General features: G+C 31.2%; 1 protein-coding gene across 1 annotated transcript; it reads left to right on the forward strand.

Moving 5' to 3' along the window:
- The first annotated feature begins 1,189 nt into the window (after window positions 1–1,189).
- Window positions 1,190–1,642, forward strand: LOC124370889. Its single transcript, XM_046829194.1, has one exon. It carries the CDS (start codon window positions 1,190–1,192, stop codon window positions 1,640–1,642), a length of 453 nt encoding a protein of 150 aa, XP_046685150.1.
- The last annotated feature ends 13,391 nt before the right edge of the window (window positions 1,643–15,033 follow it).

Here is a 15,033-nt window from a genome sequence, read left to right on the forward strand (position 1 = left end):
ATATATATATATATATATATATATTGCAATTTTCCACCGAAAGACTGCTAACATATTTAAACAACACTGTTAGTTTTATTTTATTTGCAACGACAGCGTTACAATCAGGCAGAATCAGCCTGAGGTTGTATTGTAAACAATCAGCCAAGTGCCAGCCTCTGGTAGTCAAGACAACTTGCTTGATTGTCTCTTTGTGTATAAACAATCTACAGATGGATGACAAAAATATGGTCTCATTACGCAGATTCTGGGCATAGAGTAGGTAGCATGATTTAGGATTTTAAAATGGTTTTGTGGACTCCTTTTGAGATAAAATATATTTTCAGTGTCATATAAGATATCTTCAGCTAACCTATTTGACACTACCCAATACAGTATTTACTACCAAATAAATAATGAATTCAATCGACCTTTAGTTTTTATTCAACTACGAAAAGTAAAACAGCCAAAGATTTTGACTTGATTTTTTTGAAATCGGTAGATTCATTTTTTTAACAAACCATTTGGTTGTCGAAAATTCTTGTTTTGATAGAGATTGAAACAGGAGAGTACCTAAAAGTTAAAAAATATAAAATTTTTGATACTTTCAAACGCTTAAAATTGTCAGATTTGTTGATAAGTACAAAATCAGCGTATTCTAACCATATATAAATGAAGAAATTTAATACAGCAATTTAGATAAGATTTCTAAAAATAAACACTATGGAACTAAATACTCTAGACGATTTATAAAATCAGGTGTAGAATTAAAAAATTTGTATCAATTTCGATCCAAGTAATATGATGATTTCCTGGTTGAGGTTAATGGGTTAAAGCAAGAAACTTTAAATTTGAGGAAGGTAGAAAGCTTAAATCTGAAATAAAATTCAGCGAAAAAACATACACTCCTGGACAAAATTATCGCAGCACTAAATAATTTTCTTTTATTGTTTATAAAAATACCTTATTTGTCTCATATTGTTACTCAGGATTCTTAACTTGATAAAGGAGATATTGTGGCCAGTTGTTATCCTTATCTAATGTAATTATCTTATCTTAATGATAACAGAATTCCAATAGTGTGTTATATGGACTTGTATAACCTTGCTCTTTTCCATAATGTGACTCACTGAAAATGTTTATCAGGGTAATGACATTTCTCCTCTCAGTCTGCGCCTGAGTTTAATTTGTGTGGAAGTGCAACAGCAGTATGCCTCGATTCTTGACACCGAGAGAAGCGGCTAGAATACGGATTTTTGTACAGCAGGGGCGTTCGTATAGAGAAGTTGCTGCTTTGTTTGGCATACACAACAAAACTGTTATGAGAGTGGTTCAGCGGTTTCAAGAAACCAGGAGCGACATTAGGAGGCGAGGTCAGGGCCGTCCTCGGGCTACAAGCGAAGCTGACGACCGTTTTGTAAGGCTAAACGCATTAAGAAATCGTACTTCAACAAGTTACAGAGCTGCAAGCAATGTTAAGAACAAACTCGAAATGTCCAAGTTACAAAGTAGAACTATACGCCGACGTCTCCATGAAGGCACATTGAGCAGCAGAAGACCTGCCAGAGGCCCACTTCTCACCAGAAGGCATCGAGTAATGAGATTACCGTTTGCTCAAAATCATGTCAATTGGACTGTGGAGGATTGGAAGGCTCTTCACTGATGAAACAAGAGTCAGTCTGAGGTCTCCGGATGGACGAGAGCGTGTATGGAGAAGGCGTGGAGAACGTTTTCGCTCAGGCCTGTTTCTCACCTCAGGTACCTTTTGGGGTGGTTCTGTTTATGTTTTGGGGAGGAATTAATTATGAGGCGTGTACAGAGTTAGTAACAATAGCTAGACCAGCTCTAAATGCTCCTAGGTATGTAGAAACTATACTACAAGAACTTGTTGTACCTTTTGCACCTTTCGTTGGCCCTCAGTTTGTGCTAATGCACGATAACGCCAGACCACACAGTGCCGCAGCAGTGACAGACTACTTAAGAGAGGTTGGTATCACTACCCTGGAGTGGCCACCAAGAAGCCCTGATTTAAACCCAATAGAGCATGTGTGGGACACTTTAAAAAAAACGAACACGTGCTAGAAAATCCACCTCCAGAAAACCTTGCAGAGCTGGAACGTGCTGTAAAAAGAGGAGTGGCCAGGGAATACCTATTGAAGATATCCAGCACCTCATTGAAGGTATGCCTATGAGGCTCCTGGCAGTGATTCAGGCAAGAGGGGGTAATAACCGTTACTAAATAGGGGGAAATTAACTTTCATCTAAAGTGGAATAATTATAATGTGTTAAATTACGTAAGTAGTTTAATGGATAAATTAATTCATATTAAATTATAATTTTTTTATTCATTAAATCTTGACATAACTAACCATACACAGATTTTATTTTAATTTTCCTTGTCTTTTTCTCTTAAATGTATTTTTTACAGCATGGTTAGAGATTTATTAATAACTTATAAAATGAATTTAATAAGTGCTGCGATAATTTTGTCCAGGAGTGTATATTTAATGGTTAATCAATTCAATAGGTTTCATAAGTATTAAAGATGTTACAATTTACAAATTCGTGGCTTGAAGAAAGTTGCAAAGGGAAAGGTGGAGAAACTGGTTAGGATAACTCCTAAAAAGTGCTAATTGAGTACAGCTCTACGAAAGTAAACTTGGTGAATACACTTTCTTAGAAGTCACAACAGCACGACATCATATCCAAAATTTTAATAAACATTATGCATAAAATTTACGGCTTCAGAAGAGAAAGGGACCTTCAACAACAAGCCTGTACTGTGCTAAAAACCTAACTGTCTACAAAAAAAAAAGGCCTATATAGAGAAACCAAACAAGAAGTAGGTGAGATGAGAGAGATCTTATCAGTATGTATGGTTTGTAAGGACAAACGTCACTTGAGAAACAGACACTCATTAGATATGGCCATGGCTCCCTCCAGGATTTAGAAACAAGGACGCTTCTACGAGAAAAACGTAATACACTTGAAATTAATCTTAAAAAAATTAATTAAACTATCTTTATAAACTAAGCTTTGAGTATGAGTGACTTTCTTTCTTCCATTTTATTTTTAATATATCTAAATTCACAATACCTCAATGAATAATGAGGCATAGGTAATAAAAATGTAAGTAATTATAAGCTTACTTATGTTTATAGACTGTATTTTTCTCCTAGTTGAAAAAATGTTATTATTTGGGTTAGAAGGAATTGTCATTGCAATTACACTTAATGTAAAAAAGCACATTACTTATTGGTACTACTTTTACATGAATCGTCATTTCTATATAGGCAAAATCAAGTTTGTGCAAGTCACTCCACGAGTTTTAGCTGAGCGGTAGCGATATTTACACTATTCTGCGTGGAGATCCTCCACCAATTCTAGGCATCTCGAGTTAATATACGGTAAGTAAAGTTATTACAACTATTTCTTTAGAGCAACTAGTGGAATGGTTCGACATACCATTCGCCTTCTATACCTTCCCTATACTTCGCTAAGTCGTATAGGTTATATCATTAATACAGGTTTGGCTCTCTGCCGTTACCAATAAATCGTGGAATAAATTTAGTAGGTCATCCATCTGGTTTCGCCGAATGAGCAAACACAATCGTGGCATCCGATCCAGCAATAATCCGTACGGAAATATGGCACATGATTTACTGTACCTCGGGGTGGCATTGGTGTAGATTTATTGTTTCCATTTATTCGATAACCACAAATTCGAACATCCTCACTAGTGTAAATGTATGTAAATGTGCTTTGACATTTAAACTATTGTTTGTTAGCTGTGTAAGAACAGTCTTGAAAATATTGTTTATATTTATTAACAGGACGTCAACATCACGCTCATGTATAACACCGAACATATTAATACAGGTATTAGGTAAAAAACATATTTGCATAATGGCAAATAAAATAAAATTTTTGATAGGGCAATAGGTTTTGTTATACTACCAATCCAGTTATAAAATTTTTAATAGTTAGAATGTACTATATATTTTAGAAAATAAAACAACTTTGTTCTTTTACACTAGTTTTTGGCGAGATAATTTCATACAAAATATAAACTTTTTCTGAACTTTCTTGAAATTCTTATATTCGTATCAACTCCCTTAAATTGGAACTTATAGGCAATACTCACTTACTGTTGATATAGATCGTAATAATAAATAAAATGTACTTACTTATTATTATATACTTAATATGTTTACTATATTTTATTACCTTAAATGTTATAAGTAATAATTTGTAAAAATACCGGTTCATTTTCCCACTTCAAGCATTGCTGTTCTAATAGAATATGACATCTTCTATGACAAAATTAAATTAAATTTATAATAGTATAAGTATAAGGGCACTAAAAATTGTGTAATATACATGCAGTAAAGTATGTACTTCGTTCCGTTACGGAACGGTACATACTCTTTAAAGATAACGAATCAGTAATTTACCACATTTAGATTTATTACATAAAGAACCATCTAATGACTGACTTCTTGGTTTTCAAATATTTGACAGTAGCAGAATTATTTCTGTTTTAAGGATACTATTAATTAGTATTCCAGTTATCTTATGTTTTGCATATTATTGAAAGAAATCATAGTTAATAATTAATTAGGTATCTACGTTCTATGTGCAGTCAAAACATGTGTAATTTGCAAGCAATTTTGCAGAGCGATAGATAAATATTAATCATAGGTTTAATAGGGGATATCTGCTACGCATCTAAGACAAAAAGTTAGATTTAATAGTCAACAAAGGGGTTTTAAATTTTTCGTACGGGGAGGAATTCAATTTTGTTTTAATAAAGATGGCTCTTAATTTTTTTACTTATTCTCGCATTATGTTAGTCAATAAAAATTACTAACAGTCATAAGTAGATAAGGGTTATAAAACAATGCAGTAAAGTGTTACAGCAGAGCAAGTGGGCATAAAGTTAAATGATGAACATGCAACTGCCAAGCTGTTACAGTTATTACAAATTTTATATTATATTACTGTTTAGTTCATTTTGTTTATGACTAAGGAAACACTTAATTAATAAATATTATTCATAGAAATTTATTTGCCTATGTGATCATCGAGGCTATAATACGTCTTAAACTGTTACAATTGATCACAGACAGGTTGACAATAAATGCAATACAATTGGTACTTTCGTTATTTTACATTGGTTATATTGTGAGATCAGATAATTGTCATATCATAGCAGATCATAATTAATTAATACCTTGCAGGCAAAACTATTTATCCAATTAACTATTTCACTCACCTCTACAACTTCACTAACCACACTCGCCCACAGGAACACAATTGGCTGGTATATGAAACATTTGACGGTGGTCTGACTATATATATCAGATATCATTTATATTTATTATTTTCTTTCATGTATTTTCATGATTCACCATGATTTTTACTACATTAGTTGGCAACATAAAATAAATAAACTGTTTTATTTTTAAATTCCTAAAAATAAAAGTACAAACTTTTTGTGTAATTGTTATTTTTACTACACTGTATAGGCCTATTTATGTTTTTAATCGCCAATAAGGAATACTTTTATCTGGAGCAAGAAATGTGTTTCTTTTTTTAATTTGCGTGCAAAGCTAATATTGATTGAGTATAAATGTGGCGAAAGTAAGCAGTCTAGTACTATTCCATTAAAGTATTTTTTTGAAAATACAAACCTAATTTTTAGATTTATACCTGTAATGCAAATTTAAGGAGAACATGAATGCACTGTTTAAATGGATATACAACTAAGTTGCAATAACTAATAATAAAGTGGTGATAACGGGAGAATTGGATTTACAAGCACAATTGATTTAGTATAGTATTTATAAAAATTTATTGAATAGACAAAAAAGGCTTTTAGATTTATAGATGCTAAAAATGTACAATGCAAATTCTAAATGCAAATGTAAGAAGAACATGAGGAGTTACTGCACTGTTACAGTACCTCGGGCAAGATAGTATTCTCACTCTTTACACATAAACTTCGCTTTCAGAGTATACTATTCATTGTCATGGTAAATATTATGAATTTAAGTTAAATTAGCTAAACATTAGTAAATTCTTTCACAAATGGGAATGGGAACTTTTATTTGCGTTTGTCTATCAGTCCGTTTGTTCAAACAATATCTCGAAAACACTGTCCTATAGACTTGAATTGTGCATGAAGCTTTAACTCTATATAGATACCACTAAATTGAAGTGTGGTGCATGTCACTTCTTGAGATATGGCTGAGCATTAACGAATATTTTTATATTGATGTTAAAAATACCACCAGAATAACGAGAAAACATTGAAAGTAAACCAATTGCAACCCTGTCGTGATAAAAAGTTTTAAATTTTATCACACATGTGTATCCTAACTAATTCAAATAATACAACTAGTTTCCGAGACTTATTTGTATATTTTTATAGAATAAGAAACACAATATATTGGAAAGTCAATTTAAAGGTCCGTAAAAATAAATTTACTCTTTAAATTTATTAACCTCTTTGGATCTCGAGATATTTAATTATGTAAAAACTGCTATTAAACTTTATTTAATGAAGAAAGATGTAACTGTACCTCGTGGCATGATATTTCAGAAGTATTTTATCAGTAGTCTTTATATTTAGCTGAGCGTCATGGAAGCTTATGACTGTTTAGGTAGATTAACACACTGTATCTTTGGTCTACTATAGGGGATGTATACATGTTTTTTTATGATTGCCTGACCGTCTATTTGTCCTTAGCACAAACATTTTTAATGCGACCTCGGTGAAATTACTTGATATGTCGCGTTTTCGTGCATTTGTTTAAGAGGTCTGGTTGTATACCTTGGCAAGGACAGCTCAGTTATCTGCATTGCTTTAGATTATGCATCAAAGGTGCTCATTAACCGTAATAAGTTTTGAAGCAGTAATGAAATTGTGTTCATATATCCTTATTTGGGTGAATAAAACTATCATTAATAGAGTAAATTTCTAAATCGCATAATGACAATATTATTTTACACATTATCCGAGTATACAAATATTACTATTAATATCATGTAAAAGAGTCCAATTTGGTATAGCGACATAGATTACTATAATTGAAAATATGTTATAATTACATCATATTATCTCTAATACTAAGTTTAATACCGTTCGTAACTGTGCCCTTAATATACTTTTATCAATCAAAAGATTTGTTTTAAATTTAGCCATTATAAAATTTAGTATTTTAGTAACCTAAAATGTTCCAATCTGAGTGTTTAATTTACCTTTCACCTAGTGCAGTGTCTTAAATCTGACACTGTCACAGATTTATCTCAGTTATTGCATCTAATGAGCAAATAAGAATACTTCTTCATCAAGCTTAAAACCTTTATTTTAGTAAGGTTACAGTATCTAATATTGAAGTTGTTGTGGGTGTTAGACCATTAAGGTAAACTTTTGTAAGTGTCAACAGTGGTTTCTCAGCAAGTGTATTTTGAGTTATTGATTGTTGTATAAAACTATTAGGCGTTAGATTGGCCTTAAATTAAAAATGGAATGTGAGTCTTCAAATGAATTCCTATATTTAGTATCCTACGAAAAATACGTAAAAATATATTTTTATATTTGGGTTCATACAATAGCTTTGCAGACATAATGTTATGCCATCAATAGAAAATTATATGTTACTACTTTCTTATATGGACATTTACAAAAGAAATCGTTTTATATGTATTTTTGTTTATATTATTAGAGCCTAATCTTTTTTAAATAAAAACTTTAAACGTTTAAGTTACTTATAGTTTTTAATACTATTATCTTTATACCTATATTTTGGACTTAATTTATATAAGTAGGTACATTTCTTCTATTCCTGATTTTACAAAATTTAAATTGGATTTAGTACAGATTCATATTCTAATACAACACATTTATAATGCTATTAATATGGCATAAGCTTCCCTTTTTCCATATTTGTTAATTAGTTATATGTAGGTATAAACATTAAATTTCTTATAACATTCATGTTTTTACCCTTTAGATACAGTAAAATAATTTTGACAACAACTTAGTTTTTAACCTTTTTCTAGGATTCATACATTGTATTTTTGTATGGTTTATTCCTTTGCAGACATTTTCTATAAAAATTATACTTTAAGCAAAATTATCGCAAGGGTAGCATTTTTTAATTTTCTCCAAAATCATAAAATAGTCAGGAAGCTAATAGGTGAGTTAATAATATTTATGGGTATAGCAGGCTTCAGTTATCAGATCCACTACTGCTTACTTTATACCTTACTGCAGTATTCAAGGTAACAGGCTAAGAGGGCTGACACACACAACTTTTGCCCTTTGATAAATATCTCACTTCAGGATACCTCAGCAGTGGATTTATACTGTTTACTTTATAACTTACAGCAGTATAAATGTTTAAGACATGATCCCATAGGGTTGTGGAGCAAACGAGGAAAATCTGCAAAAGATTCAGATTTCAGAACACCCAGAACAATTTTAATATTAGAAATGTTAACCTCACTCAAATAAATATTCATATAAATATAAGTTTAATTTCATATCAATATTCATGCTGCTTCTTCAATAGCTACTGAACCAGAAATCTACTTACTTTTTTACTTAACCTGGAGGCAAGTTTAGCGTTGGCGGTATTGAATATATCTTTACTCCCACGCATTGTTTAAGTTCGTTTATAATTCGTTATACCAGCGTTATTTTGTTCCTGAGATCTTTCCTTAAAATGTTGTATCTGTCATTATACATATTCCTTTACACTTAGACAGGTCAACACTTTCAGACATTCTGTACGTTCTTGTAGGTATTCCATTGTAATGTTCCATGCCTAAATGATTTCTGGCAATTCTGTAATTTTCGAATCGTTCCTAATGCTTAGATTTGATTGCCAAACTTTTAAGGAGATAGCTCAACGGACAATATTTGTATTTACATTAATTTTACAAATTGTATTAGGCTGAATAATCAACTTAGACATAACATTGATATGGTGGAATTGGTTTATTTCATCTAAGTGTTGAGTTAACTAAAATTCATCTTCGTCTCATTATTGGCTATGTAGAAACGACGTTACGTGCAAAATTTAAAGTCTACTGATAAAACACTTCTAGAAATATATAGCTACATATTACAATTATAATTTTGTTTATTAAATAAAGTGTTATGGTAGTGTTTACTTGATAAACTATATTTATAAAAAGCTAAAGGGGTTATTAAATTAATATAGTGAACGTATTTTTAGCCGACCTTTTAAGTAATAATATTGCATTAATAATAACACAAAAAGTCACCAAAATATTTTGGAATTTTAAGGTTATTAGGATACACATGTACCTATTTTAACACAATTTGTTTGAAATTATTTAATTTAACAAATTTATGTATTCTGTTAGTTTATCACTAATCTCAAGAAGTGACATGCACCGCACTTCAACTTATTGTACCTATATAGAGTTGAAGCTTCATGCAAAATTCAAATATATTAAACAGTTTTTTTTCTTAGAAATATCGTGTGGAGAAACGGACTGATAGACGAACAGAAATAACATTTGTTCAGTTCCTCTTGTGAAAGGCTTTACTAACGTTTAGATAATTTAAATTGAATTTATAAATTTCCCGTGACAATGAATATTACACTCTGAAAGCGTAGTTTATGTATAAAGAGTTAGAATACTATCTTGCCCGAGGTACTGTAACAGTGCAGTAACTCCTCATGTTCTTCTTACATTTGCATTTAGAATGGAAAACGTTGTACATTTTTAGCTTGCAGCTATAAATCTAAAAGCCATGTTTGTCTTCTCCATAAAAGTGTATGAATACTATATTAAATCAGTTGTGCTTGTGAAGTATATTCTTCCATTATTAGCACTTTATTATCAGTTATTGCAACTTAATTGTATATCCATTTAAACAGTGCATGCGTTGTTTATTAGTATTCATAACGTGTAGGATTCTGTGAGCAATTTACTTATACAAAATAATGAGTACTTTGAATTTATATTCTTTTAATCTGGCAGTCGGCTATGACTACGTCATTTGAGTTCATTACTGGCATTGGCCTTAACATGTTTTAAAGTAATATTATAGACTGCATAATTTACATAATTCTACTCAGGCAAGATTATCGTTATAGAAGAATACAAGATTCACAAATTCCGTGTTCCACATCAAAGCATTCTTTGGAATACATAAGTAGTAACAAAATAACTACGCTATATGTATTAAAATACAACTCCATAAACAGTTTTTAAGTTTCCATTTGGGAATCTTAGAATAAATATAACAATTTATTATTTTATTAGTGGCAAAACCAATATAGTCCTTACTAGACTAATATATTTTTCTGGTGCCAACTAATACAGCCTAAAAATCTGATGATCATGGAAAAATATGATAGAAGAAATGTACACACTGGACATAAAGTATACTTGAGACAACTTCCAGAGAATAATGCTTAGTAACAAATTTTAGCGATTAATGTATATATTATAGATTTTATCTAGACTATTACTTGATAAAGGTGTTAATATTATAGAAATATTGTAGCTTAATACGTGTGCTGAAGGGACAAACAGATCCTTATGTTATATAACGTGGCTTGTTTGAATAATAAATGTTTTTAAAAAATGTCCAATAACTTGGAGCTTGGTTAAAAAATGTACCTTATATATGTCCCGTCTCAGCTCGGTACGGCATTTAGTATCAATGTTGCGCGAGACCGTTTACATTTTAAAACATCCACTACTCCGATAATTATAAACCTACACAAAAAACTGTTCTGGAATGATTGTATCACTCATTCAACTTTCGGTATAAAAATTTCTGTTGTATCTCAATCGGCTTTTTGAATTTTGAGTACATGTGTATTCCAGAACAAAAAATATTTCATTTCACATAAAATATACCTACTTATTCGAATTGAGTCGGAATGACTACTTTTACGTTACATCACATTACCAACTAGGCCAACTAAACCGGATTGTAAATCTGAAATTTAATTTTTGTATTAGTAATTATAGATATAAATCTTTACTTTGTCTATTTATAAAAATTATCTATGTTCTTGTGCTTTATGATTTATTTTTATATTGTAAAAATTCATCTCCTTTACTTTCACCATCACAAGTACTAAGTGATTACATAAAAATGTTCGAATTTTAGTCACATTAAATTTTACACACACAATTTCACAAATAGCACCTATTTCTGGAAGCTAAGTAGTATTTTTTCAAACGTGTTTTATATATTGGCTAAGCGCAAGGGACCTCAATCACTCAGCCTAAAATTTCATTTCGGTTAGTCTGTCCACAGTATATCTAAAACGAACTAATTAACTTATAGACTTGTAATTTTGCTATTACAGAACCATCATTGAAATCGATGATGGTGCATGTCAATCCATTGAATTTGGCTAAGTGTTAGTGTAATTTGTTTTAATTATTTTTTGTGAGGAGAGACCAATCCTCTTTTAAGCCTTATTCTGTACGTCCTCATGGGCCACTGCCCTGTGCGAGGATCTTATCAAACAGAATAAGGGGGAGAGTCGATACAGTACAAGGTCGATGGTACTGATAAAAAATGCAACGGTCACAGACAGGATTTCAACCAGTGCTATCTCTAACTCAGACCCAAAGTCCAACGAACTTAGACCGCTCGGCCATCGGCACTCCCGAAATCATCATCTCGTTGTGATGATTAATCATGATGGTAACGAGAAAATCCCATAACAGACAAATCTGTTTATAAACTGAGTACGATCATACATTTTAATGTATGGTATAGTAACACATGTACTCTAGCGGAATTATATGACCAATAGACTTGTATTTAGCAAAGCCTATTACACGACACGTAGTGTGGATTATTAATACCTTATATATACAGACATACATATTTAAGTACGCAATATTAACTCGAATAACATTATTACCGAAGCAAAGATACAATTTTGTGTGAAAAAACTTTATAGCAGCAAGATTTTCAGTTGTTGAACAACAAGCAACATGTAAACTAAAACTACAGTCTAGTAGTCTGAGTTTGTATAAACGACTCCGTGACTTCTCAAGTCTTATCCGAGAGATATGGGGTCGTAAGGGAGCAAATAGTCCAAGTGCGACTTTACAGCGCCATGATACCGGTCGTATAGTCGAGAACACCTGTGATTGTTATTGTAAGGTTCTTCAGCGCTATAAGATATATACAGTTACCGAACACGTTAACACAATGTTGTTAGATCTTGCTTTCATACATACGTCTTTGTTTAAACATTTCATTGCAGCTTGATTTTATTTTGAGTACACAGGCCATTTGAATCCATAATATTTCCCCCTGATTATATTTTTCATAGCTGGATTCACTTAATAAAACCGACCGTCTTACACATAAAAAATATTTATATAATTGTCAAATAAATAGATAAATAGACTAAGATTGTACGTATAGCTGATGCTGACAATATTTATTAGCGTGTCTTAGAATCAGGTTTAATTGTACCAAGGTTGGAAAAATTTAATGTGAAAAAAGCTATCGTTTGACATGTTTAATACTTTCCATACCTTTCCATGCCAATCTCAACGAAAATTAGCGTTACTGGCTATCTATTTCTTTCTTAGAAAAAATCATCCATTGATGTAAAAAAAACAGTTTTGTGCTTAAATAGTGTAAACTTTCTCTCGCCGCCTAAACTGATGTAAAGAGACTTAGCTCCTGATTCTTTTTTACGCAAAAATTTGGTTAAAATAGTACGAGTTTAAGATCCCTTTCCAGATTTCTTGGATTAAAAGCGGTTAATATCTTCGTAGATTTACTCGTGCAGAAGATATCTTCCTGTCGTGCTCAGAATATTATTAAATCCAAAAATTTAGTAAGTGACAAAGGATTTCTGAAATACTCTTGTCATTTTTGTTGACAACATTTCTAGCTAGCTCTATTAGCTAGAAAGACACATAAAATGTACTCTGGATTTACTTTTTTCTGGGTCAACAGATTCTTCATGCAATTTTGGTTCAAAATACACAAGACTTAAAACTATGTGCGTTCTGGTACTCGACCCATTTGGTTCGATAAACTAAGCACTGAACTTTTAACTCATCAATCAATTTAGAATATCAATAACAGTTTTCCATTATAAATTTATGATGCGATAGGTATATAGAGTACTTGGTGAAATCCTAACTAGAACTGAAAATACAACTCAGTGAACTCTTAATAAATGAGAAAGTGTCACACAATGTGCGGTGATCAATCATTCTCATTGTCATATGATCAATGCTGACTCACTCGTTCCATTTTTCATTTTGCCAACATAATCGTCGACAGACAACACACTACATGGAATTTTCCATATATTTTGGGGTAAAAAAGTAAGGGCGTTACTTAGGCGTTTAATTTTAAAGTAAGCGAAACATAAATTACATTTGCTTTTACTGTGTATTGCATAACAATTATTTTGATATACGGCTGTGTACGAAGTAAAAACATTTAAAAATCCAATTGCGAAATATTTGGGATTTTTGTAAAGGATTCTCATACCGAGTATTTTCATGGTTATAGTATGCTTTAATGAAGTTGTTTTTGACGATTGAAATAGGATTATTCCGTAGATGTTTTTTACTTTAGAACGAAGGCAAATGTCCCGAAAAAGTTGTATCTTAACATCGTCTTTAATTATCAAATTCAAATATATAGCAATAATACATTTTATCACGTAAAAATTACTTCTTTCGGATTTGTTGCTTGCCATTTGGTACATCTTTCTTTAATTGTACTTTATATATACAAATGTTAGAAAATATTTTTCTTTTTTGTACTCCTCTCGTTTGTTATGATAAAACTAACCAGTGAACTTTCAACTCATCAGTCAATTTATATCATAACAATTTCCCATTACAAATTTCTGATGCGATAGGTATGTCGGGTAGTTGGTTAAATCCTAATTTTTTGGTTTGATTATATTAAAATTCTTGTTATTCTAAGTTATTTGGATTGTCAGATTGATTATTAATAGTAAATATCTATACGTGTTTCAAAGATATATACGATGTGTCATTATAACTTGAATTAATATTAGTCGACTTTAGAATAGGTCACGCTAACTAAAATACCGCAATTCTTAACAAAATATATTATTGAGTATATTCTAAATTTCAAAATAGTGTTACCTTAAACTATGTAAAGAATATATTTACTCTCAGCTTTAAAACATATATCGTTGTAGATCTAACGAAAACAAATTAAACTATCTCAAGCTACGTCCATCAATTAATGTCCTTATGAGTTTATAATATATCATAAAGTTTAAAGACGATGAACGTACCTATTTTTAAAAGTACACATCTAGTGACATGTTTTCTAATTGATGTATTCAAATTAAACTTCCTTTGAGACAATTATATAAAACACATTTATTTATTTTTCTTGAGAATAACAAGTTGCTGTACAAAGTATCTAAATATACCACCATTTAAGCGCCATCAAGAGAAACGTTTTTACAAGTCTTAGAATTCTTGGGTAACAACTAGTTTTATTCTTAGGTGCAAAGTATTTAGATGGTAAACAATATAACCAATGTAGCTTGTATTTGTCTGAATGTACTGTATAATTTATAAACAACTAAGATGTTTCATAGTTACGAGAAGTACACAATGGTGTAGCAGTAGTAAGAATGAACACAGTAAGTGTAATTTTATATCTAATTGGAAAACGTTATGAAACACACGGAAAATCATACAGAAATTTCACCAGCCTTCTCAGTGGCTGATATTTAGTCAAATTCTATGAATGAACATTCACCATCAAAGAACTTGTTCTGTCTACGTAGAAGTTTGATGATTATGTTCATGAAAACTTAAAATCTACAAATGCAATTTTTCTCTCGATATCTTAAGGACAGTTAGATTATATGTTCTATGTTGCCACACCTTAAAATTCCATATGATTGTACTCAATTTGGTTACAAATTTCTGTATTCAGTGATTTCGTCGTTGCCACCTTCGTTACAAATTAGACCAATGTAAAAATGGTCACTATTGCCTAGCGAAATGCTATAA

The sequence above is a fragment of the Homalodisca vitripennis genome, unplaced genomic scaffold (genome assembly GCF_021130785.1).
Source record: "Homalodisca vitripennis isolate AUS2020 unplaced genomic scaffold, UT_GWSS_2.1 ScUCBcl_620;HRSCAF=3037, whole genome shotgun sequence".
Classification (NCBI taxonomy): domain Eukaryota; kingdom Metazoa; phylum Arthropoda; class Insecta; order Hemiptera; family Cicadellidae; genus Homalodisca; species Homalodisca vitripennis.